The sequence below is a fragment of the Anopheles nili genome, chromosome 3 (assembly GCF_943737925.1).
Source record: "Anopheles nili chromosome 3, idAnoNiliSN_F5_01, whole genome shotgun sequence".
Classification (NCBI taxonomy): domain Eukaryota; kingdom Metazoa; phylum Arthropoda; class Insecta; order Diptera; family Culicidae; genus Anopheles; species Anopheles nili.
Genome location: NC_071292.1, coordinates 54282296 through 54305703, shown reverse-complemented (window position 1 = coordinate 54305703; position 23408 = coordinate 54282296). Strand labels below are relative to the sequence as shown.

At 47.9% G+C, this 23408-nt stretch overlaps 3 protein-coding genes across 3 annotated transcripts; 2 read left to right on the top strand and 1 right to left on the bottom strand.

Moving 5' to 3' along the window:
* Window positions 1–798: 798 nt before the first annotated feature.
* Window positions 799–2581, bottom strand: LOC128725627 (E3 ubiquitin-protein ligase parkin). The gene is made up of 5 exons (XM_053819387.1): window positions 2324–2581; window positions 1850–2239; window positions 1622–1770; window positions 1221–1557; window positions 799–1152 (listed from the first exon to the last, which is right to left on the bottom strand). The coding sequence occupies exons 1-5, from the start codon at window positions 2579–2581 to the stop codon at window positions 838–840; spliced, it is 1449 nt and encodes a 482-aa protein (XP_053675362.1). The 3' UTR covers window positions 799–837.
* A 6061-nt stretch (window positions 2582–8642) lies between these two features.
* LOC128724623 (atrophin-1) lies at window positions 8643–15785 on the top strand. Its single transcript, XM_053818346.1, has 5 exons — window positions 8643–9636; window positions 11462–11637; window positions 14779–14877; window positions 14940–15116; window positions 15291–15785. The coding sequence occupies exons 1-5, from the start codon at window positions 8643–8645 to the stop codon at window positions 15783–15785; spliced, it is 1941 nt and encodes a 646-aa protein (XP_053674321.1).
* A 6038-nt stretch (window positions 15786–21823) lies between these two features.
* Window positions 21824–23385, top strand: LOC128725633 (uncharacterized oxidoreductase YjmC). The gene is made up of 4 exons (XM_053819392.1): window positions 21824–22335; window positions 22415–22629; window positions 22700–23056; window positions 23122–23385. The coding sequence occupies exons 1-4, from the start codon at window positions 21972–21974 to the stop codon at window positions 23278–23280; spliced, it is 1095 nt and encodes a 364-aa protein (XP_053675367.1). The 5' UTR covers window positions 21824–21971; the 3' UTR covers window positions 23281–23385.
* Window positions 23386–23408: the final 23 nt, after the last annotated feature.

The window sequence follows — 23408 nt, the reverse complement described above, 5'->3', positions numbered from 1 at the left end:
CGTGGAAACTTGAGATTTAAATTTCAATCAATTGTATTTCAACAAAGATAAATAAATTGTATTCCAATAAAGATTCGTAATGCTCTTTACATCAATTCATTCAATTTCTGCACTTTTGCAAAGGCATTTTATTGAATTTTGAAACATTGAATATTGTGCATTGAATTTGTCAAAATTGAGAAAACGGCCAAAATTCGAGCACCTTCAAAAAGCACTGACCCAACCAGCGTTAGTACCAGGAGATCATGCTCCAAAGAGGCAACACACACGCCATCAATGCATGTTGTCTCGCTCTCACAGCACTCACGCACTGATCGCTCGACAATGGGAATTACAATGGGAATATATGTGAGAGAGAGAGAGCGAGAGAGAAAGATAGAGAGAGAGATCAGAAAAGTAACCGCTGTTCTAATTAATGGTGATCAAAAGACGTAGCCTACTTGGTTTCTGTTACCCTATTACTCAATGTTGCTCAATGTTGTATTTGACGCGAGAGGGCTTTTTTCTAGTGGGACCATATTTTTAGCGATATCGTGTAGATGTGCTATGAAGGTAGATAATAGAAATTTACGATAGTAAATTGATACTTTTTTTCCAAGCCATGCATCACTATATCGACGATGGACCAGATTAATATTATACGTATTTTTAAACTGATTATTTTAAGGCATGGAATTATTCTCATATGATCTGTATAATCTGTAATCATGACGAAGTAATAATCCAATAGAAGGTTAATTTCTATTTAATAAAGTTATTTCAGTTCATTTTATAAAAAATCGTACTATACATCCCTGTTGTATACTATACCACATGTGAGTTATCACGAGCCCTTGCTTATCCGAACCAGTGGGCTGCCATACAATCGCGTGTCCAAGCAGTTTGGCAAATCCAGCACCATTCGAAGCCACAACCCGATCGTGTGCACACCATGTGCATACAACCGCCATCACGCTCCGTCGCCGTACGACACTGAGGACACGGTTTCGTCGTCACCTTAATAGCAATCTTCGTCGCTTCGTCCCATCGAGCTTCGGAGGCACGCAGGGGATTGATGGCATAACCCTGCTCGCTGCCTGGCGTCGTTGGAGTGGGCGTTTCAAAGCACTCGCCAAGGTGATATCCTTGCAGGCAGCTTCGACAGAAAACATACTGAAAAAACAAAAGGCAAACCCGTTATTCCATGGAGCTGTTGGGTGTTAATTCACCATCGCTCTAACCCCACAACCGCTTTGGCATTGGATACGTCGACATTCCGGATCTACCAGCAGACCCATTCCACATCCCGGCTGGGGACACAACACGCCTCCGTTCTTCAGCACGAACTCATCCGTGGCAAAACGCTGGTACCGATCGTACTGCTCTTTATCGAGCAGCCTAAAGTGATGCACGTCCTCGACGAAGGAGTTCTCGCAACCGACCGGGCAGCAGAGCGTGTAACCTCCAGCCGGATGCTCAGAGAACTGTCGCTCGAGCAGTCGCGTTACGCAGTACTGCCGGAAGCAGTCGAGGCAGGACACGTGCCCAGCTGCACACGGGAAAACCAGCACCGTCTCGCTGTAGAGATGAGGACGAGAATGAGTCCGATGGTATTTAAATGAAAAGCCAGGGACCGTTTTACCTGACGTCGGTACAAGCAATGCAAGGGATATTCTTGTGGTTCGTCTTGATCAGGCTCAGCGGTGCCGCAAAATCTTTTTCCCCACCCGACGAGTGTTCAGCACATTTGAAATAAAACTCCGTGAACGGCGGCTCTCCTTCGTCATTTTCCTGCAACAAAACAAAAAACCCACGGCTGTGATGAGACTAACAGTAGGTTGTAACTTATGCAAGATTTAGATCATCTCACCACACAAGGAACGTCATAGTTTTCGCAGTGGCCCGTGATTCGCTTCTTTTTCAGCACATCATCCCAGCAAGTGGGATCTCGGTGGACGGTGAATGCTCCGCTGCCACAAATGCCACATCGCACGCGTAATTTTCCCGTGCAAACCTTCTCGCACTGTGAGCAGTACACGAAAAAGTTTGCCTTTCGCCGGTTCGATGGTGCACCGTTCCGTTCGTTTAGCTCCGTCAGCTCAGACATCGACTCGGACAGCGGTTTTCCCTGCTGTTCATCGTGGGGCGACTCTTCAGATATAACTGCATCTAACGAGGACTTTACCAGCATCTTCTGTGACAGCGGGATGCGTCTCGTTTTCACGACGTGTATGATCGATTGCTGGCCAAGATCGCATTCCTAAGATAGGGGGAAAATTAAGACACAATTAGTCGCGCATAGTGATGTAACTAGCGGCGGGTTGCATGGTTGCTGTGCACTTACACTGATGGTCGTCGTATCGGACAGTTCCCGGCCGGCAAAGATTATCTTTAGCTCCTCCGGTTCTAACCCAAGCTTTGGTGCCACCATCTCCTTTACGTTCTTGATGTCCATGTGCAGTTCCAGGTCCACTGCCAGCGTGCTGCCAGTGTTTGTCTTCACATACACGCTGAGCGAGTTGGAGAGCTTCTTTTTTCCAAAGGAAAATATCGCCAGCATGCTGTTGATCAGGTCTCTTAGGAAGCCGAATAAATCGAACATCACCGAATGGCACTGAATGCGAGCATTTGATGATGCAAATGCCAAAAGATCACCATCAACTGAAAATGCGAACGAATGCAGAACGCAGCACGTAAAATCATAACATAAACAAACACCTCACCCACGGGCGCTTTCAATTGACAATTGTAACTGACAGCACTGATACTTCGAGCGATTTTTAAATTTATCTATAAGTATATACGTTACCGTAGAGCAAAATATATTTAGTAAATTAAGAACAAAACACGTGAAATAAAAAAAAATATTATATAAATAACAAGTTTCTTTGTTAAATTAGTTAAATGATCACCAACAAATCTCTACACAGTTTGCTAACTAAAATGTATACAACTTTAAGGATTCAATCATAACAATTACAAACGATAAATAAAGTCCTTGCTTTCAATAATCCACCTGTTAGTTGGTGTTTTGAAAACTAACCATTAAAAGGATTGCAAGCATAAATTATCAAATGTTTCGTTCAATGTTAGATATTGCTTCCATTCCATTCAGTGTATGGCAAATGTGGTACTATTCATATCCAGTTTTAACGTTTTCCCATGCATGCATTCTTTGTTCTGTTGTGTATCGAAAAGGATACTACTAGACTATTCTCTCGCTTTCTCTTCCTTTCAACTCCTTTTAACGCTCGCGCTCTTTTTACATCCCCCATCTCACTCGCGCACACTTACTGTTCAACTTTCCCGACGATGCGCTCAACTTTCCCGCCGTCCGCAGAGTCACTGGTGATGCTGGTGAGCCAAAAAGGAAAAGCTACACAAATCGATACACTTTCGTTTCGCTTGGTGCGTCGCCTTTGGCTGCCAATGCCCATTTCCCGAAGGACACGCGCGTACGTCCCATTCTCTCGCCGCGTGCGAGCAACGCAGAACTCGGAGATACATTTCGTCCGTACCGAACTGCCACACACCATCAACACCTCACGCGCTTTTCACGCTCTTTTCATGCTACTATGTACATACATACGCGGTGCCGCTGTCCATTGCAACTATCGGTACCCGCTACCAATGCACGAATCCCAGGAGAAACGTTTCTAATCTCAAATTCCGTCATCAGATTCGTCACCCCGCGATCTGCATGTAACAGTCAGGTCTGCAACGGGCGGACGGTGTGCCGTTAGTCCTGGGAAAGTAGCCTTTCTCTTTGCAGCTCACATGTGATGCGCCTCGATATGCCACCAAACGTGGCCGAAAACGATCGATGATGGGTTTTCGCGATGGGCATTAGCCGCTCATATGACCGAAAGCGACCAAATATGTACGTACACGCGGCTATGTGCTGTGTAGTTTTGTTCGTTTATTACGCCTCGAGGACTACAGTTAGTATGGAATGGAAAGCAATTTTTATATGCAACAACCATGCTGTATTTCTATGCGCAAATGCCTCTTTACGGGTGCGTTATTTATGCAATATAATCCTGAATTTCGAATGTGCTGGAAGGGTAGAGATTGTTGCTGTACGATTTTTACAATCAAGATTGGCTCAAATGAAACTAAATCTTAGATATTTTTCCGTTCATGTAGAAGTGAAAGGCAAATTGAAGCTATCAAACACCTCACTCAACGAGCAAGAAAAGAATTGAATAGAAAAAAAGATCGGCCGGTTTCGCGTGCGATAAGGCTCTATAAATAACTATCGGCATGCAACGACGCAAATTTGCCATAGCTGAAATACATTCCCGATGTGACACAGGTTTAAAATGTGCCCTAAAAGGGCTCACATTTTACCACACCAAAAATCCCAATGTGTTCAAATGCTCGCTTGGGGATGTGTACCAACTATTGCAGCCACATTTCTAGCCGATTTCCACAAGTAAACATACCCACAAAAGACCCGATTCCCGTTCACTTAGTCTTTTGCGGCCACAAAAATGGAAAACGCAAACAAAGAGATCATGTGCCCTCGAGTACTGAGCAAACTCCACTCCTGGCGCCAGCCGAAAATCGGTTGCCGGGAGGATGGTATCACCAAAAACCGAAGCGTTATACCAGACCCCACCATCTACCCAACGATCGCATCAATATTGCCGTCCCGAACTCATCGAATCGTGGCGTCAGCTCGTTTAAAAGGCGCCGGCTGAAGAAAAACCCCACTCAAGCTCCGTTCACTGGGTGGGTGCACCCAGGAAACCCGATCTACGGAAAGCCACTGAAAGGCGAAATATTATTGGCAATCGAAACGGCGCCCAGTTCGCCCTCGGGGCCCTTCCAGCTAGCGTGATAACGTTGCGAAGGAAGAGTGTACGATTTTTCTTCCTACATACCACGCCACTTTCGTTACGGGTGTCCTTAGAGAAGTCCCACGGAAGTTCGGTCAACGAAGGAAATGCCATCGCTAGCGTGCCTGTATGTGTGTAACGGCCGGCTAAAAGCCACTGAAAGCGTTGGCGCGATGAAAGTGTGCCTTAGTACTCAAAGAATCAACCGAAAAAAACCACCAAAACCCACAAAAAAACCGCCAAACGCTTCGGCTCCGCTTCAAGCTTGGTGCTGGCATTTGGCCATGAGAAGGCAACGAAAAGGACACCCGGGAAAAGGCAATCCACTCGAACTCGTTTCGACCCAAACAGATCGCCCTGTAGCACCAAAGCGTTGGTTCGGTCATGATGTGTCCCTGGTGGAGAGGACATTGATTAATTTACTTCCCCCATTGCTCGAGACGGGGAGGAGTTGATTGGAAACTGATTTCCGTCTGCCGAACGAACGACACGGATTTTCCCTTGATTCGACCACATTGTGTCGGGGGTTGGGTTTTTATTTTCGACGCATCGCTGAAGTATTGGAAGGAAACCTTACACCAGCGTGATAGCGATCTCGGTGATAGATTGCTGTTGCTTTTCCGGCTAGGTTACTGCGTAACGTATGGTAATGCGAATCGTGGTAACGCAATCGTGATGATTTTGGTTTTCAAAAGTCACAAACTCATCATGCCTAAAATGCAATGCATCTTTCGCGCTGCGACACCTAAAGCGCAGTTGCCCGATGCAATGTGCAGCGAAAAGAAGACGATCCACGATCAGAAGAAAACTAACGATTTTATGATCCATGGAAGCTCACTCCGACGTGAAGATCTCCAGACAAGCATTTTTGGTTTTGCTGTACTTTTCATATCACCGACGAAAGGGATTACAGGGATGTAACAGGGGTTTTCAGCTATCGACAACGCACACCGTATTTATGTGTAGATTTAATAATAATAATAAATTAAAATAGAAAAAATTCCAATAAAGCACATCAAGGTGGCATTGCATTTAGCATACAGCTGCAACAAAGGAGGGCTATGTCGTCATACTTAATTAAAAATAGCTACACTATCAAAGCAGGCGGTAAGAACCAACCCTGCTTTGTTGAGGCTCTCATTTCACATCGCGAGCGTCACAGCTTCTCTTTCGCTGTGAACCTAGCTCGCGCTTGCTGGTTCTCTCTCACTTATCTTTCTCTCTTTCTCTTTCTTTGTACATTTTTACTCTTGTATCCTGCGGGCTCTCTTTTGGGGGGCCACTCACGGGCTTGTGGGGCAGCTCCCGGTTACTTTTTTCCCAGTTCGCTGCCACACACACGCTGGTGAGGCTTTCGAAACGTCCATTTTCTCAGTCGCAGCCTGGCCCGTACCCCCTCTTTGAAGTGAACGAAGTTTGGGTAAGGGTTGCGATCTTCAGCACAACCCCGGGGCGCAAATTTTTAGACGGTTTTGTTTACGTTCGCAACGAACGAACGGATGAACGGAAGTAAGTGCTTGGTGGTTTGGTGTCTCGTCTAAGGGTGCTTTTTGTGTGTGCTTCCGGATGCGAAGAAATTGTGCTGCTTTCAGTGATTAGGTGACTCAAATCTGGGCGGGAAAAAAAGGAACCACCATCAGAACATAAACGCAAAAACCCGCGTGTGTGCGCTTAAACTACGCCATCCAAAACGCAACGCAACGGACACACTCGTCGCACAAAACGCACGCCATTTCCCGGGGACGGATTGTGCTTGGTCGTTGTTTTTTTGTTGTTTGTTCTGGGCGGAAGGTTTTGGTAAGAAAATTGATTTTCGTGCCGTTATCAGTGGCGTGGTGTGCTGCTCCGGGAAAAGTTCGGCACTTTCGTCCGCTCTCGTACCACCGGCCGTCGGTGCTGTTGCTCTCTTCCCCGTCCGTCGTGGTTGTCGTATGGGGTGGGTGCTAATTTTTTTCCTGCTGTCTCCTTTACGGACACGATCATCCACAGACTCCTTTTTGGACGTCTGGGGGAACAAATTTACCATCACATTTCCGTCGCATGCTTTTCTCCCGTGTGTTTTTTTTTTCAACCCCTATCCACCCCCTTCCCCCTCGATACTATCTCCGCTACTAACACAGACGAAGCTCCGACGGTGGTGGTTTGCGACGAACACAAAATGGTGGCGGCATTCGGCACAGGGTGGGTGTGGATTTTACATGTGAATGGAGCAAACGTGGGGTGTGCGCCGCTGCACATAATAACTTTCCCAACCCCCGCCCCCACCCACCGCCACCCCGTAATCGATAAACTTTCAGCGGACAGGACGCGTGAAAATGCTTCACACTACCGTGGTCGTGGGTTGGGTCGCGATACACGCGCGCGAAAAGGGAGAGACACGCGTGCGGGGGTGCCAGTTCCGTCCGACAACCCTTCCGTTTTTCCTCCCTACCTCAACCCGCCAACGCCACCCTGTGTTTTTTTTCTTTTTTTTCTAGTACCTAGTACCATATTGGCGGAGCGGGAAAAACGCGATGCGACGCGATGTTGCGTTAGTGTGAGAGATGAACGGCGAGTGTGTGAGCGCGTGTGCGATCGGTCGCGGACGAACGATGCGTCATCAAAGCGCACGGTATGAAGGTCAGTTCGGGTCCTCGTGAGGCTGTGAAAGGGCCGTGCACTTCGCTTGGTACGAAAAACGAACGGCGTGACGTGGTTTTGGGATAAAGCATCTGAAATGGGCGTGAAAAATCGTCCCAATCAGACGGGAAGTAACGTAGCTAACATATGTTCTTGTGGCTGCGAAATGTAATGTAACTGAGAGTTTTCCAGTGTAACCCGGGATTGTGGGGTGGGGTCAGTTCTGTGTTTGATGCTCTTCCAAGCCCGAAAGCACGTCTTACGTAGGCATTCAAGTGCATGCCATATTTCTGCTGCATAAGCCATTTGTTGCAGCATATAAAAAAGAGCACCTTCAACAGCATCCGATTGATTGCCATTTTTACGTTTGAAACAATAGGTTCATTATTATAACACTCGAATGAGGTAACGTTTCCAATCGCGGCCTATCGTGAAATTCGCGCGCCCGGTGAACTGAAACGTGTAACGGTGAAAGTGTCGTGGATGAGTTCTTCAAAAGCAACTGCACCGGAAGGCTCACATTCCAGCGATCTGCAACCTTCGTCGAACGATACTCGAGAGTGAATAAGTTTTGCTGCGTTTAGTTTCGAAGCGAATTCCAGCCCCAAGCTTTGAACAAAAGATCGACAATGGTTTCCCTGTTCGAAGGAACATCCCATTCAGCGAATTAAAAGTGCATAGTGCGTATAAAATATACACAGGAAAAAACACACACGTGGTGAGTGGCATGTGTAGCGACCGGCTGCTGTGCGGGTGTTAAGGTGAAGCGTTCCACCATCCAATGTGGGGCGGATTGGTCGGTACATCCGCCGGAACGTTACCGGACGATGTGACAGTGTCCCACCCAGCACTAGAGACACCTAGAAACCCCTGTCCGATGGGCACCACCCTCGAATGTGCTGCTGCTGTTCTATCGCGTGCCCCAGCTGATGCTGCCCCAGGAACCTGCGCCATGTTCCAGAAAGCTTCCACCGCGCGCTGTCGTCATCCGGCGGACGCTCGCAAACCGTTCCGGGCGGCTATAAATAGTGCGTAATTGGCTTACGCGAGCCCACGACGAGCCACGAAAATAGAACGCGTTCGCATCCGTCCCGGACTCCCGGCTGGGAGGGTGGGGCGGGGTGGCCCCTGAAAGTGCACTTTGCCAACCGAGCAACACAACCACAGCACGTCAGCAGCACGTAACGCAAGCGCCCGGTAAAGATGGACTGCTGCAGCAGCACGAATTACGTGGACTATCGGCAGCATTCGATGAACGGCAACTTCTGCTATCCCTATTCGGGCGGTATGCTGCGCAGTGCGTCTCCGTACGCGATGGCCAGTCCCGGGATCGCCACTTCCGGTCGGTATGGGGCGGACTTCCGCTCCACGGGGTCTGGGTTGGGTGGGTACCATGGGGGTGCGGGTTTTGACCCGGGTTACGACAAGTATTACGGTGCGTATCATCACACTCCAGCGGCGTACCAAGCGTCCGGTTACTATGGTAACTATTCGCCATCTTACCACCGTGAGTACGCGACAGGATATGGCCACTACTACCACCAGGCGCAATCCCCGTACGCTCGGGGTGGCGCTGGTCTTCCCTCGGGGTATGCGGGGATGACTTCTTCGTCCTCTAACCCCGGAGGTTACCTGTACCCGGGACGGCATTATCCATCGCACCCGTTTGGAGCAACCCGGGAGTCGTATTATCACGCTTCTCACCGTGATCCTCACCAGCAGCAGCAGCAGCAGCAACAGCAACACCAGCACCAGCAGTACGCGAACTTTGCCAGCTATGGCCATCTGGCGCCATACAGGAGCTCCCCAATGGGGCCCGGATCACACGAGCATTCGGGTGGAAAATCGCACCACCATTCGCAGCCTCCACCACCGCCACCTCAATATCCTTCACCACAGTCGGGTTTCACCGGAAGTCACACCGAACGGGGGATGCCCACTAGTGGCGCAAGCTCGCTGGAGGGCGTGAGTGGGGGTTCCGCGGGACACCCGTCACCATCGCCGTCACTCTTTGGTGCCGCGAATGGTTACTCTTCACCCGGTTCCGATTACACGTCGCTGCCTGCGTCCTTCAGCGCGGCGAGTGAAAGCCCCCAGCATCCGCAGCTCGCCAATCGTCAGGACACGGCGGAGGAGGAGGATGCCCCGACGACAGCAACACCCACACCTACGGCGGTGGCCATGCTCGGTGCAACAGGTATGTACGGTTACGCTCGGCTTTTCCCCGGGCTGTTGGGCTGGGGGCTTTTTTTTTTGGCACGCACACTCGCGCACACGCGCTTACATAGGACGTGGCTGGGCGCCAGGATCCTTGCACCAATACAAGGATGCGTGGGCACGGTAGGGCGTCGTTATCATGGAAACCGCTGGCAACCGGCAATCGATGGAGCCAGCGCGCGCATTGCGTGTGAAAGAGCGCGCGATAGTGAGAGGGAACACACGAAAACAATGCGCCTTCGTCTTTGACAGCTTCCCAGGGGGAAGGGGAAGGATCGGGTAGTGTCGAAGGACCGCTGGATCCTATCACAAAATCGATAGCATTACCACCCGCGGGTGTATTGGTGGTAGTAAATAAGGCAACACTGGCGCACAACGGCCGTCGCAGCAGGAGCTGGACCTGAATAAATGATCCCATGTACGCCCAACAGGACGCGCTCTCTCTCTCTCTCTCACTCTCTCTCTTGAGTTAATCAGAGGCTTGGCGGGTCTTGGACGACCCTGCACACCTACACACACACACACACACATGCAAGCACATATACACTTTGATAAGCACAAGGATCGGGAGAGATTCTGAGCGACTGGGAGCCTCCATCGGCAGCTTCACGGTGCGCTGGACTATGGAATAACTCAACACAAACCGTGGTCAAAAATATTTTGTGTGTGTGTTTTCGTAGATAAGTTTCGTACCGATAAGCTTTCCTTTAAAAATATGTTTTAATTAACCCCTCGAGTCAGAAATATTGCAATAATCCAGGTTTACGGTTAAAAATTCATTGCTTTGTCTAATGTGTGCCTTCCAAAGCTCACACTAAGATGTTTGCTTACTGATAAACTTTTTTATACCATGCTGGGTATAAATTATGGAAGTCGGTAGGTTCATCCATTAGATTCGAAAAATTGACAACAAAAAAAGCGCCTTTTTAAACACACCTTGTCCCAACGTGCGTTGGGGTGTTTTTGTTTTGCACAGCGCCCAACACCACGCCACGCAACCGTGGTCGGGTGGGCGAATGGGCGACCGCAACCCTGGGAGTTTTCGAAAAGGAGGGGCGAAACAAAAAAAAATAGGGAAAAATCAATAGGCAACGCCACGCCACGAGAATTCGATGGTCTGCGTTTCTTTCCGGAGTTGGCGAAATTTGCCCACCGGACCGGAATCGGAGGAAGCCCTACGCTGGGACCCCGAAACCGAGACGCCGTTTCCTACAATTAGATTACCACGGTGCCAATGTCCAGACCGGAGTTGGGCGTCCGATCGATCGAGGAGGTCACTCCGGCTCCGGCCTGTGCCTGTGTGTGCGCAAGAAAGTTTGCATAATTTTACATCGATCGGATGAGGAAAAAAACCACAAATGCGCCCGCAAGGACCACCCGAATTCTGGGGCGGGATGGAGTCATATTTTTTAAAAGCCGCATTACTTACGGATCGATCGACCTGAAGTGCAAAAGCGCGCCCACAGGACCCTTGTTGCCGTCGAGCGATGGGGTGAGCTTTATTTCTCGATTTCGACCAAATCTTCCCCCAATGTACTATGTACTCTCGGGGGCGTCCAATGTCCCGCTGCAAAACGCCAAACCGTAGGTAAAAGGCTTGCCTATGTACATCGAACGCCCACGCGCCCACGGAACCCATTCACCACTCCCTATGCTCGCCGAAAACTCGGCCCACCCCAACACCCCAACCGGGGGCCTCGCGTCGTTCATTAAAATGGAGTTTTTTTTTTCTCTTCTGCTGCTTTCCATCTTATTCGTCGCTGGCCCATGGATCCATGTTGCCAACGTGTCCCGGGACACGACAGAGTTTACCCACGGCACAAAGGACACCACCACCCGCATGCGAAAGCCCAAGGAGCGCAAGCTGCACCGGAGCAGCCGAACCAGCAGCCCAACAGGGACGACGGCGAACGCAGCATTAGGTGGAGGTGGCGTTGCAACTGCACCAGCAACGAGGATGAAATCACTGGATGCACTTACAGTAAGTATATACCGGCCCGTAAATGCCACGGGATGCAGCTCGGTGGGTGCATTTGTGGTTGTTTTTTCTCTGTTTTCCTTTTCGTGTTCGTTTCTTTTGTTTGGTTTTCCATCGGCACTCTTCTTGCGCTGGGGTTGCATTTTTATTTTCACGCTTTTCGTTCGCACCAATCCCGCCAGGGGACAGCTCTCTGGCCCATTCCCGAGGAGCGTTGTCAAATATTGATTTATTTTCAACAAGTCGAGACGCTGAAACTCGGCTGGGATGGGTATTTCGAAGGGAAATGAACATTTCGCCCAATAATTCGTTTAACGGCGCGATGGTGGGTGAGTGATGTTGGCGCCTGCTGGTGCGTCCTGCCAGCCCTTGTAGCTTTAAAACTGACGCGGAACGACCACTCAATATCAGCCGGGAAAACTCGCTCCACCAATCAACTCGATTCGCGTGGCGTCTACTTTCCCGGTCACGCACGGAGACCAAACCCTACCCAAAGCCGTCGGTTGATCGATATTCGAATTCGCAGCTCATGATCGATTAAACGCCTCCTGCTCCCGGTCGGAAGGCAAACACGGTGCGGTTTCGCACCACATGGCGCCGAAACGCGAACGGCTGGGTCCCACCATCGATTCGTGCGGGAGTTGGGCGTCGTTTTTCCCGGAAAACACCCCTTTCTCTGCTTTCTTTTTGGCCGCTCATCTGCAGATATGTGGGATGAAAGGCGTGCTTTCAAAGGTGTGTGTGGTTACTCATTGCCTTCCCCGAGCACGGTACAGGTATGTGGTGGCGCTTCCACACCCGCAGAAGGATCATGAACGCTCGCTCCGGTCGCATGGCCGGAAGTGCATCCCTTATGTACTCAACGTTCCCGCTCGGTGTCACCAAAGAGGGAATGAGAACGATACCACCGAACCGGCGAAGCTTCCATGGCAACGACGCCAAGGCACTACCACTACATCCCTATCAGGATGGTACGGAATCCCCAGTATCGGTAGAGAGAAAGCGAGCTGGCGGGAAAATCCTTTAACTTATTTTCCGCTCTTTGAGATGCGAAGTGTGTTTTTTCTTTTTCTCTGTGTTTCGCCTGTGCTTCCGTTCCGTGCCCAGAGGATGTGATCCATCCTTTTCCTTCATCAAACCCTCTCGCTCTCTCTTTCTCTCTCTCTCTCTCTCTCTCTCTCTCTTATTCACACACACGCATACTTTCACGCATATCAACGGATCGGTGAATCGTTATCGATCCTGCGCAGTAAAAATGGGCCAAGCGTGCTTCCACATGCTAGGACGCGCGGCGCTACCGGTACAGACAGGCAACCAGGAAGACGGACCCGAAAGGGAAGCGTGAAGACGACGGGCGGACGGACGGTGGGGCCAGGCCTGCCAACACCGGATGCCGGAGCTTTCGGTGGGGCGCCTTGCGCGTCAGCGTGTCCGTGTGGACGGACCATCGCGAAAAGTTGTCTTTTTTCCGTTTGTTTGTACGCGCCCGCGCTGGTGTTGGTGGTGGCATGTTGCTTTTCCGCAGTACGTTGCCAGTAGGCTGCGGAAGGCTGCGTGGTGCGAAGGAACAGTGGGAGGGTCTTTTGGTGGGGTTTCGGGCCCATCGCTACAGTAATCACCTTCCAATCCCGAGCACACTCGGGTCGATCCAGGCGCAAGTCTTCTGCAGGCACGGATCGATCGAGCAGACTGCGTGCGTAGGTTTCGGCGTAGGTTCTCGCCCATGTATGGCCCCGGCCAGCCAGCATGCTTACATACACGCCTATTCGCGGGCTCCGCATCCTTGCCGGACGCATCGCTATGTAGCGCGCGTCACGTCCTGCGTGCAATTTTTGTATCGAAACCGCTGGGGCTCGTGCCGTTGGAAAGGATTGGCCCCGGGATAACGTCTTTATTCTCATCTACAACATCTCAATCGATCGCCTCTGACTGGGCGTTTTACTTCATTGCACACGGCGTGTATTTTGCGACGCAAACGAAAGCGTGGCAACTTGTTAAGCTGTAGCCTTTTTTGGGTACTGCGTGGCTCTGTAGCTCAAAGATGCCAGTTACAGGAAATATAGCATATATGCCATGCTTGTCATGAAATATACTCCCAAAAAATAAATCCTTTCAATCTTGAGTGAACACATTCACGACAATCGTGGAAAAGCTTTGAACACTGGAAATGATCTCAGTGTTCATCCATATTTATCCACCTTCAATGAACTCTGTCTGAAACCTGCGCCCAATTGTATGCAACACGAATTACATGTAAACGCACGAATTATTTCAACCGTTGCAGATCCACACGGCATGCTCTCATTCATTTCCCGCCGGTTTGGGGTTTCCCAGCATGAGTCCGAAGCACAAATCTTTTAGTTAGTTACATTTTGATTTAAATTTAACCTAAATTTGAGTTCAAGCAATAAATCGATCTAACACTTCTTGGGCCCACAAACGATCGATTGGCTAAGCTGCACGAGTTTCCCTCAGGCGAGGCGGGAAAACTCGCGCCCATCGTTAAAAAACGCGTTGCAATTCCTCTGGCCCTTCCCTTTCCGATCGATGCGTGTCGCAATGTAATTAAGGGAGCGAATGCGTTTCAAATGCTTGCGTGCCGGGCTAGTATATAAGCCGTCGAAATTTAAGGCAAAAAAAATTGCTCGGAAGAACTATGTTAAGGCCAAACGGGAGTGAGAAGCATCGTTGCGAGCGTGCCGATAATAAACACGGAGAGCTGAGGGGAAAATTTCGTCCATTCGCTCACGCTAGTGCATCAGCCCATGAAATTCTATCGCTCACGGTTGCGGTCGTTTCCTCTCACTTGGTTAACTCGTGGAATATTTGGCTCTCCCCATCTATTTTCCACCTCGGATGAGCTTGTTTGTATACAGATATAGATGGATTTAATTTGAATGCCAAAAACCACTTGTTGATTTGTTCAAGAGCGATCCCGCTTATTATACACACCTGTATGGGCATGAGCTATGATGGATATGATGGAAATACTTTTCTCTCCCTCACCGTTCGTCTACGATTTTATTCGTTTGATATTCGAGATTCATCGCCAAGAGCCTAGAGTTAATGAAATTTCTTGCGCGTAAAAAAGTTTCATATGATGCTTTGCTATTATTATTTTTTGTAATTTCCATGAATCTACAGAATTTATGCTGGCCTGAAGATGAACAAATGCCAAGCAGAATGAGAAAACAATCCGCTGCCAATGGATCGAAAGCGAAGGATACAACTGGCAACAGAAAGGTTTGTATGTTCTGCAAAATTAGATATTTTTTTATAACATCCTGCCCATTACCCCATTATAGGAAAGCAACGAGTTGGACTCCACCGCAACGGCGTCTCCCAGTAGGCCAGCAGGTTCGGGCAGACGTACGAAAAAGCAGACGGCCAGCAGCAAGCAATCGAAAGAACCGAAATCATCCATCGAAAACAGGGAGAAGCAAGCAAACGGTGCTCCACCGACACCGCCCGTGGAAAACAAAGTACGTGCGGGAAAATTCTTCACTATTTATAAACGTATCGATTTGGCAGAGCGCAGCTCAGGCTCCTGTTTTCTTTGGCGGGCGCTTGTCATGCTATTATCCTTGAACAAGAGTTTGCTGTCAGCCCCACAGCTCTGGTGGTAACGGAAATAATGTTTTCCCTTTCTCTTGTAGAACGTTACACCACTGCCCGGCTTCCAGCAGGCTTTTGGCTCGACCGAAATTGGCAAATTTTCCGAGGTGTTCTTCAACAGTAGCCCGGCGGCTGCGGACAACAGCCCACCACACCATCATGCGTTGCATCACCAGCAACACGCGGATCAGCATCGGCACCATCAACAGCAGCGACAGCAGCAACAGCAAGGACCAACGTCCCAGCAAGTGCCCGCTCAGCAGCCCCATGGTACGATGCAGCAGCTAGTAATGGAATCGCTCAACTCGTACGAGTCCGATGTCGACACGCTCAGCCCGCAACCCTGGGATCCTTCGGCAACGGCTCCAGGGGATACGTACGAGGGTGTCGGGGCTACAAGCACCGGGTACAACCTCCAGATAGGAACTACCTTCCATCCGTCGTACTACGAATCGTCGTCCTATTCCGACCATGCCGTCGACTCGCCGCTAGGCAACTACTTTAGCGAAATGACATGCAACGAGTTTGTAAACTAGAGAAATCGATTTCCCATTCCTCCGTAGCTGAATGGATGGGTTATTAGAATAGCGAAAAAAAAGCCCCCGTGGCACGCGTCCCTAGGCGCACCTATGATAAGCAGAAGTGGTGGAGAAAATGCCCAAATCGAATCGTGCACGAGTTGGTTTTCCCACCTTCATTCAATCAAACGTTCTTTGCCAAAGGCAACAGTTGTGTTTAACCAGACAGTCGGAAAAAGGGGGGAACGATGTGCGTAGGAAAATTGGCACAATTCCATGCCGGCAACTGTGAGATGTGGAATGGAAAAATCCCCTCTATAACATGTACTATAAGTAAACCCGAACAGGACAAATGATGCATGTTAACGATTAATGGGGGAGAGAAAAAACGTAACAGCAGAGTGAAATGATGCAAGCCAAAGTTAGTTAAATCGCTCGTAAGACATTTACCGTAAGCCGAAGTGGTAGAAAGATGTTGTTCGTGTTTGTACATATACGACGCCTAAAACGGGCTCTCCACAGTTATTTTAACATTTCCAATAGCTTAAGACATGATTGTTAAACATGGCTCACGGTACTCACGGGAGCCGGTACCGTAGAAAAATGACACATACTCTAAGGAAGCACACACACGCCAGAAAGCGATGGTGTCGTACGTGTGCCACTCTTGATTCCATTCCACATTTTCATACTTCGAAAGCACAACGGTCGTGCAGTATCCATGCTGAATTAAACGTAAAATAGAAATGTTGCACGCTCCACCGAAGATATCACACAATTGCCAATTAAACGCTCCACTTAGTGTACACTACAGCTAGCCCGTGTGTACGACTAGTTGTCCGCAGGAATACTCCTCCCGGAGCTCACATGCTCAAGGGCCACCGAGGGTTACCGAGGATCAAAGCGAGGATCCCGCTGCTGACCGGCACGGTACGGCAGTAAAGGTAGTACATTTTGTTGCCTTTTTTCATACCCAATTGTAGGATCTGAAGACCCGGCGGTGCCGCTAGAGGCAAACGCGGAACGGAGGGCAATGGTCCGACAAAATTTAAGACAAACAAAAATCTAACGGTGCCTTACTGACAAGTCAACTTACGTCTTTACAAGCAACATAGTGCGTACATAGTTTAGTTTTTGGCTTTGTTTCTAGGAAAAACGTTTTTAATTGAACATGCGATCCCCGCTTCGGGGAGGGCCTTTTTACCACCCACTATTGCTCCCAAATCGGTCACTTCCGTTGAAGGAACTTCTTCCGCTTAGTTGATGAACGAATTGTCGGTACTATATTTGACTTACGAAATACCCATGAGGGGTTTGTATACATTAGCAAAGATTTTTGAATGTTTTAAAAATTGGTACAGGTCACGTAAGGAAAGAATCAAGCGCAGACAAGGTAAGCCATCAAAACATGAATGTCTCGTTTTAGGCGGAACTAGATCAAATAACGATAATGGCAATGTTGTACAGGTTTCGTAAGCATCTCCGGAGGACGTGATAGAAGAGATTGTAGTACGCAATGCTACACGGCAGACGGAAGCTGGAACTGCAAATCAACAGTTCACTGTACGGTCTTTCTTTTAATCCTCGTTTTAGTTAACAGATATAAGTGCTGGAGTGGAAGCATAAAAATCAAAACTTTAGCTTCTCAAACACTGCAAAAACAAAAATTACTTGGTGGCTGCGTAGGAGCGTATAAAACGTTATCCATCCGTTATCGTTCGAATATGCTAGCCCACGTGTACGGAACAGGACGAAACGCCTGTTACTGGGAAAAAAAGATGGCCAAGATCTGTTGAAATAATGAATTTACACGATTCGTATAAAAAAAAACATAAAGTAATTGTGAGGAATGAATCTAACATTTGTGAAACAAATTTTAAACTCTTGTAAAATTTGATAGAAAAAATCAACCTTAAACAAAACCCAACCCCTCCACGGGAGCAGTAACGATATAAAATCCTTTTTTGTATGTGATAAAATCTAACCCCAAATATTGGACAATTTCCTCCCAGAGTTGATGCGCTCTCTCATCCCCAGGTTTAGGCTAAAGAAGAGTGAAATCGAATCTGGCTGATGCTGGTGGAATCGGACACAAGACAGCTTAATTTAATGGGTATCACCAAGCGCCGAAATGCGAAGACGCAGTTTTTAATATAACTCAACGGCGTTTGGGAGGATACCGATTCAATCCTGATGGAGCGAATTAGGCTGGATATAAAAAATACGAGCGATATTAGCTTACATCTCGGAGGAGTAATTTACCACTGATATAAATGAAACATGAAACGAGTTCAAATCAACCAAATTCAAACCGTATAAATAACAAGCAAGTCATTACCAATGATGAGATTTAATGAAAATGTCACACACAAAAAGCATAACTTAAAATCATTCAATCAAAAATCTAGTTAAATGACAAGTTCAATAAATATTTTTTTGAAAACATTACATGTGGTTTTGGTCTACGCGCAAATAAAAATTTCGAAATCCTTAGTGAAAATCAGTTAAGCTACTGTATATTATCTGTATACATTCGACTATCACCGATTAAACTCGAGATATGGGGTACCATATCTGTTCCAAAAAATTCCTACATGTTTTTTATTTACTATTTTTAATAATATCGTCAAGCTATAAATAAATTTATCGAGTTTAAGGTTTAAATTTGATGCGCAGCGCCTTCTTATCTCAACTCCTTTAGCTATCCCAGTTCCTTTAAGTAACGAAATGTCAAGGAAATGTCACAAAAGAATTAAAAACAAAAGCAAAAACTAGGCGTAGACACGATCCTTCGTCATTTGTTAAATTTATTTTACTCCGATTGCTTAAACGATTGGTAAGTGGTACGTAACCTATCTAAGCAGCTTTTCCATCATTATCACGCAGGGCAAAGTGCATAGTGAAAATGAACTTCTACGCAGTCATGGGAGTTGAGCCCTATGCGACAATGGAAGATATTAACGCGGCGTAAGTGTGCGCTGGAAAAAATTGCATTGCGCAGAACTGAAAACTGTGATGACGTGACAAATGATTCATCGTGCTCTGTGCTGTTTTTTTTACCACTTTAGTTATAGAAGGCTTGCTCCTCTGTGTCATCCTAGGCAAACCAACCGAATCTATTATCTATCTGAATTTCCCATCAAAAATATCTCAAAACAAGAATATTGGATAATTTTGAATAAGGCATATCAAGTATTATGTAAGTCTCGCGACTGTTCTAGAAGGTTTGTTCATTTGGTCACTCCTGCTTGGAAAATTTCAGCTGTTCCGCAATACCGTGCGCAGTACGATTTGGGGGACTTTCGGCTCCCGAGGGTGGCGAACACGAAGGAATTTTACAAAACGTACGAGTAAGTACACTCTTTAAACTTTTCGACCCTGGAATAGATGCGTTGCGTAACGAGGTATTTTTGTTGCCATGCGAACGTTAGCAACTTTTTCCGAGCTCAACGGACCATCGGCATTCAGCAAGCGACAATCGAGATGCAAACTAGGCCGTTTGTGCAGGTCAAGAATGTCCCTTTGGTGATAACTTTAGATGAGCTGTGGCGTGGCACTCGCAAGGAAGTGAGCTTTTCCAAAACCATCGTCCAAGGAGGAATGCATTACGTAACCATGCAAGCCATTACAGTAGAGATAATGCCTGGCATGCAGCCAGGCAGCACCATTACGGTTGCATTGGGTGGTGACTGTGTGGAGGGTGTTTGTGGGCCAGTGATTTTCACGCTTGTGCAGCAACCGCATGACAGATTCTTCCAAGTGGGACACGATCTTCATACGAACGTCACAGTTCCGTTACGAGTGGCCCTATTGGGCGGTCCCGTGTGTGTGATTGGAATCGATGGAAGAAATCTTTCCTTCGTCGTGGCGGAGCCATTTCCAGCAATGGGACCCCTCGTCAAGCAGCTCGATGGAGAGGGTATGCCATTGCCCTTCTCCAACATGCGCGGAAAATTGATCGTGCATGTATTTGGTAGGTGGTGACGTGGCTATGCTGACGTAGCTGATCATCCGATCTATCAACTATTTTTTTCCTTTCTCTTGTTTCAGCGGATCATTCAAGAGCCGTGCCTGATGCCTTCAGGGAGGATCTAAGGAATATTCTTGAGCACATGGAAAGCTTGTCCTTATAAACATCACAAACTGTTCGGCAACTCTCGTCACATGCTGTACGGACCGGCGCAATGATGACGTAAAAAAAACACCATTCATGGATTCCCTGCACGGCGTTTCGAGCGAAAATGTAGTAGTATGCACTTTACTACCGAGCGTGTTAGAAGTTGGAAAACAAGTTTGGATAAATTTAGGTACAACAAGAAGTAACGTTCCGTTTCATCAAACATTTCGACGCTATAAAGCGAGTGAAAACACGAAACATTCCCACACTTTTTACATTACCACGAAAGCTAACGAGCAGCTTCGAACATTTTTTGTTTCTATAGTATCGATTTTTTGTTGGCTCGCTAAAGGCACATCTTAACCAGCACTCAGGATACGCGCACGCACAATCTCACGAAACGAAAAGCAACTGATCTCACCGAACTCACAGAGATCAGGGATTAAAATTCAGAACTGCACAAAGAGCAAATTAAACGTTATTTTTAGCCTCGCTGTGGGGAAGTTCAATGTTAAGGGAGGTCGTTTCACGTCGAACAGCAGCGAGGAATCAGGGCAAAAGGTTCATAAACCCAAAACCGGTTTGATTGTACATTTTCTTCACTTTCGATTCCCGTTTCGACGACTGCTAGTGCTGCGCACAAGGTTAGTTCAGTGTTTAACTGTTGACCGTAGAATCTTGTACTGGTTTTACTAATGTGATACGAATGCTCGCAAAGCGTTTCGAATCAGAAGGAGTAAGCCCGCGCGTATCAGTGACAACAAACAAACACAGCAGTTTTTTCATGGTTCCTTACTTGTAATCTGTGCTAATAGAAGCTGCATCGTTGAGCTAATGTAAAAGCTGCATCGTTAACCGATGCAAACCAAAATTATAGTCAGGGAACAAAATTTAAAATTTGAGTTGCCCACAGATTTGTTCATTATTATTTTATCCACATATTTACCGCGGATTTATATTTACCGCCTCGTATATGAATGATTATTCTAACTAACATTGACTAACATATGAAAATGAGTGCCTTTTAATAACAATGATTGTTCAGCAGAACAAACCATCAGCATTTGAAAAACCATTTATGCTCCTTTTGTACTAACCTGTTTTACTAACATCTGTAATTAATAAAAAGGTTGTCCAAACCACAACACTCCTTGCTAGGACTTGTACTTCGTTAATCCGATCCTGTCCATAGAAGTAGCGTCGCGGAACATAATCTGTACTCGTACGTTCAGTTTATTCTCCAATCTCGGATAATGCACGTGTTCGCCGTCAGCTTCAGCGTGCGAGCTGCCGCCAAAAACCTGGTTCCATGCGTAAAACCACTACAAGGGCGTGCGCGTCCGACGATAATGGCACAGTCGGCCAAAACCCGATCGTTGACCATGGCACACGAACACGGAGGGCAAACGCCTCACAACGACACACCGTGGCCAGATAGCAGCAACGTGAAGTACGTGCCGAACCGCTGCACACAACGGAAGCAGATTCTTCAGAGCTCTCGTGGCGCCTCGACTAGCAAAACGGGTAAGGCAGGCAAGCGCTAAAACATCGGTGCGTCATGCGTAGACGTTTGTTTACTTAAGTGCAATAAGAGCTGCCCCACGCGATACCAGATCTCGTTCAACAATTCGGAAAAACTTTACGGTACGATGGGAGTAGGCAAGATCGTGTTTGTGGAAGCGATGGTTACGCCGCGGTTGAATTTCGATGTTTCAATGAAGGCTTTGCTGAGCTATTCTCGCGTGATATCGAATGTTATACGATGCTCTAGGGCTAATTGGGTGACCTATTTTACTACGCTGGACCGGTAATTGGAGGATCATGGAGTCGCAGACCACGTACGCCCGGTTAGATTGTGGCGTAGTTTTGCCTCAGCGCACAAGCGTTGAGATAATCGAGAAGAGCACAAAGCGACAAGGTGTCACAATCCGATCAACACCAAGCGAGCTACTCTTATCGGGTGAAAAGTGCTTGGCAACACGAATAACGTACGGACCTTGGTGTGGAATTTAACCGTCTCATTTATATGCCGTTTGGCTTTGTTCACAGAAAATTCAACCTCGACCTTCTACAGCCAACACCGCACGATGAGTTCCAGCACGGCCGCGAAACAGGGCTTGGTGGCACTGGAAGAGGCCCGCCGGTTCATGGTGGACTGCTTGGTCAAATCGAAGACCCCGCTGGCCCACGCCAAACAGCAGGCCGATTTGCTGCTGGAGGCGGACTATCGCGGTCACTTCAGCCATGGTATGAACCGGCTCGAGATGTACATCAACGATCTGCATAAGAACGCCTGCAGTGGCGAGGCGGTGCCAACGATTCTTAACGAAACGCCGGCCACGGCATGGGTCGACGGAAACAACGGGTTAGGTGCCGTCGTCGGTAACTTTTGCATGGACTTGGCGATCCAGAAAGCAAAGGAAGTCGGCGTGGGATGGGTGTGCGCTAAGCGTAAATATTGCTCTTGCTAGGACATTCTTGGTTTGCCCGATGCTCGTTGCTTACTAATGCGTTATCTCTATACCTGCAGGATCGAACCACTACGGCATTGCAGGATGGTACACACTTCGTGCCATGAACGCAGGTTGCATCGGAATGTCTATGACCAACACGTCTCCGTTGGCGAGCCCTACCCGAAGCAAAGAAGCTGCGCTCGGTACCAATCCCATTTCGGTAGCCGCTCCGGCCAAGGACGGTGATGGTTTCGTGCTCGATATGGCCACAACTGCCGTCGCGGTCGGAAAGGTAGAAGGACGAAAGACGGACGGTTTGAGGAAACAGGTTTTGCTTTAAATCGCACTTCCTTTATCTGCAGATTGAAATGCAGCGTCGCAAGAACGAACCCATTCCAGTGGGTTGGGCACAAGGACCAGATGGACATCCGACGACGGATGCTAGCGTTGCGTTCGATACGGCATGTTTGATGCCCTTGGGAGGAACAGAGCTAACATCCGGCTACAAGGGTTACGGACTGGGTGCCATGGTCGAAGTATTCTGTGGCATTCTCTCCGGAGCGAATTACGCCACAAAGATTCGCAAGTGGACACACGCTGGGGCGGACTCTGAGGCCGATTTGGGCCAGTGTTTTGTAGCCATCAATCCGGCATGCTTTGCTCCTGGATTCGAGGGACGAATGTCGGATATGAACAGTATTTTGAGGAATATGCCAATGGTAGGTAGTGGATATTTCTCGGCGATGGTGAACCGTTGCTGCATCTAATGTTCATTCATTTTCAGACCAACCCGGACCAGCCCGTGCTCGTGGCAGGAGATCCAGAGCGGAACCATATGGAAATGGTAAACAAGGAAGGTGGTTTAGCCTACCACATCAACCAGATCAAGACGTGTACAGAATTGTCCAAACGTTTGGATGTGAAACCAATTGAGGTTATCTAAACTACAAAACTCACCAGTGAGATTTGTTTACATATCAGCACCCTTTTCTGATTTTGTTAACATATTGTCGAATTTCGAAAGCAATTTTAATTAGTCTATTAAAGTATTATATTAAAAAAATTCACAGT

What these genes read in the sequence shown, in the direction of transcription:
- LOC128725627 (XM_053819387.1), bottom strand. Translation starts at nt 2,581, where the DNA reads ATGTTCGATTTATTCGGCTTCCTAAGAGACCTGATCAACAGCATGCTG. An exon ending in CCGATACGACGACCATCAGT is followed by an intron (nt 2,240 to 2,323) that starts GTAAGTGCACAG and finishes CCCCTATCTTAG; the next exon opens with GAATGCGATCTTGGCCAGCA. An exon ending in ACTATGACGTTCCTTGTGTG is followed by an intron (nt 1,771 to 1,849) that starts GTGAGATGATCT and finishes GTTTTGTTGCAG; the next exon opens with GAAAATGACGAAGGAGAGCC.
- LOC128724623 (XM_053818346.1), top strand. Translation starts at nt 8,643, where the DNA reads ATGGACTGCTGCAGCAGCACGAATTACGTGGACTATCGGCAGCATTCG. An exon ending in GGCCATGCTCGGTGCAACAG is followed by an intron (nt 9,637 to 11,461) that starts GTATGTACGGTT and finishes GGGACACGACAG; the next exon opens with AGTTTACCCACGGCACAAAG. An exon ending in AATCACTGGATGCACTTACA is followed by an intron (nt 11,638 to 14,778) that starts GTAAGTATATAC and finishes ATGAATCTACAG; the next exon opens with AATTTATGCTGGCCTGAAGA.
- LOC128725633 (XM_053819392.1), top strand. Translation starts at nt 21,972, where the DNA reads ATGAGTTCCAGCACGGCCGCGAAACAGGGCTTGGTGGCACTGGAAGAG. An exon ending in GGGATGGGTGTGCGCTAAGC is followed by an intron (nt 22,336 to 22,414) that starts GTAAATATTGCT and finishes CTATACCTGCAG; the next exon opens with GATCGAACCACTACGGCATT. An exon ending in TTTTGAGGAATATGCCAATG is followed by an intron (nt 23,057 to 23,121) that starts GTAGGTAGTGGA and finishes ATTCATTTTCAG; the next exon opens with ACCAACCCGGACCAGCCCGT.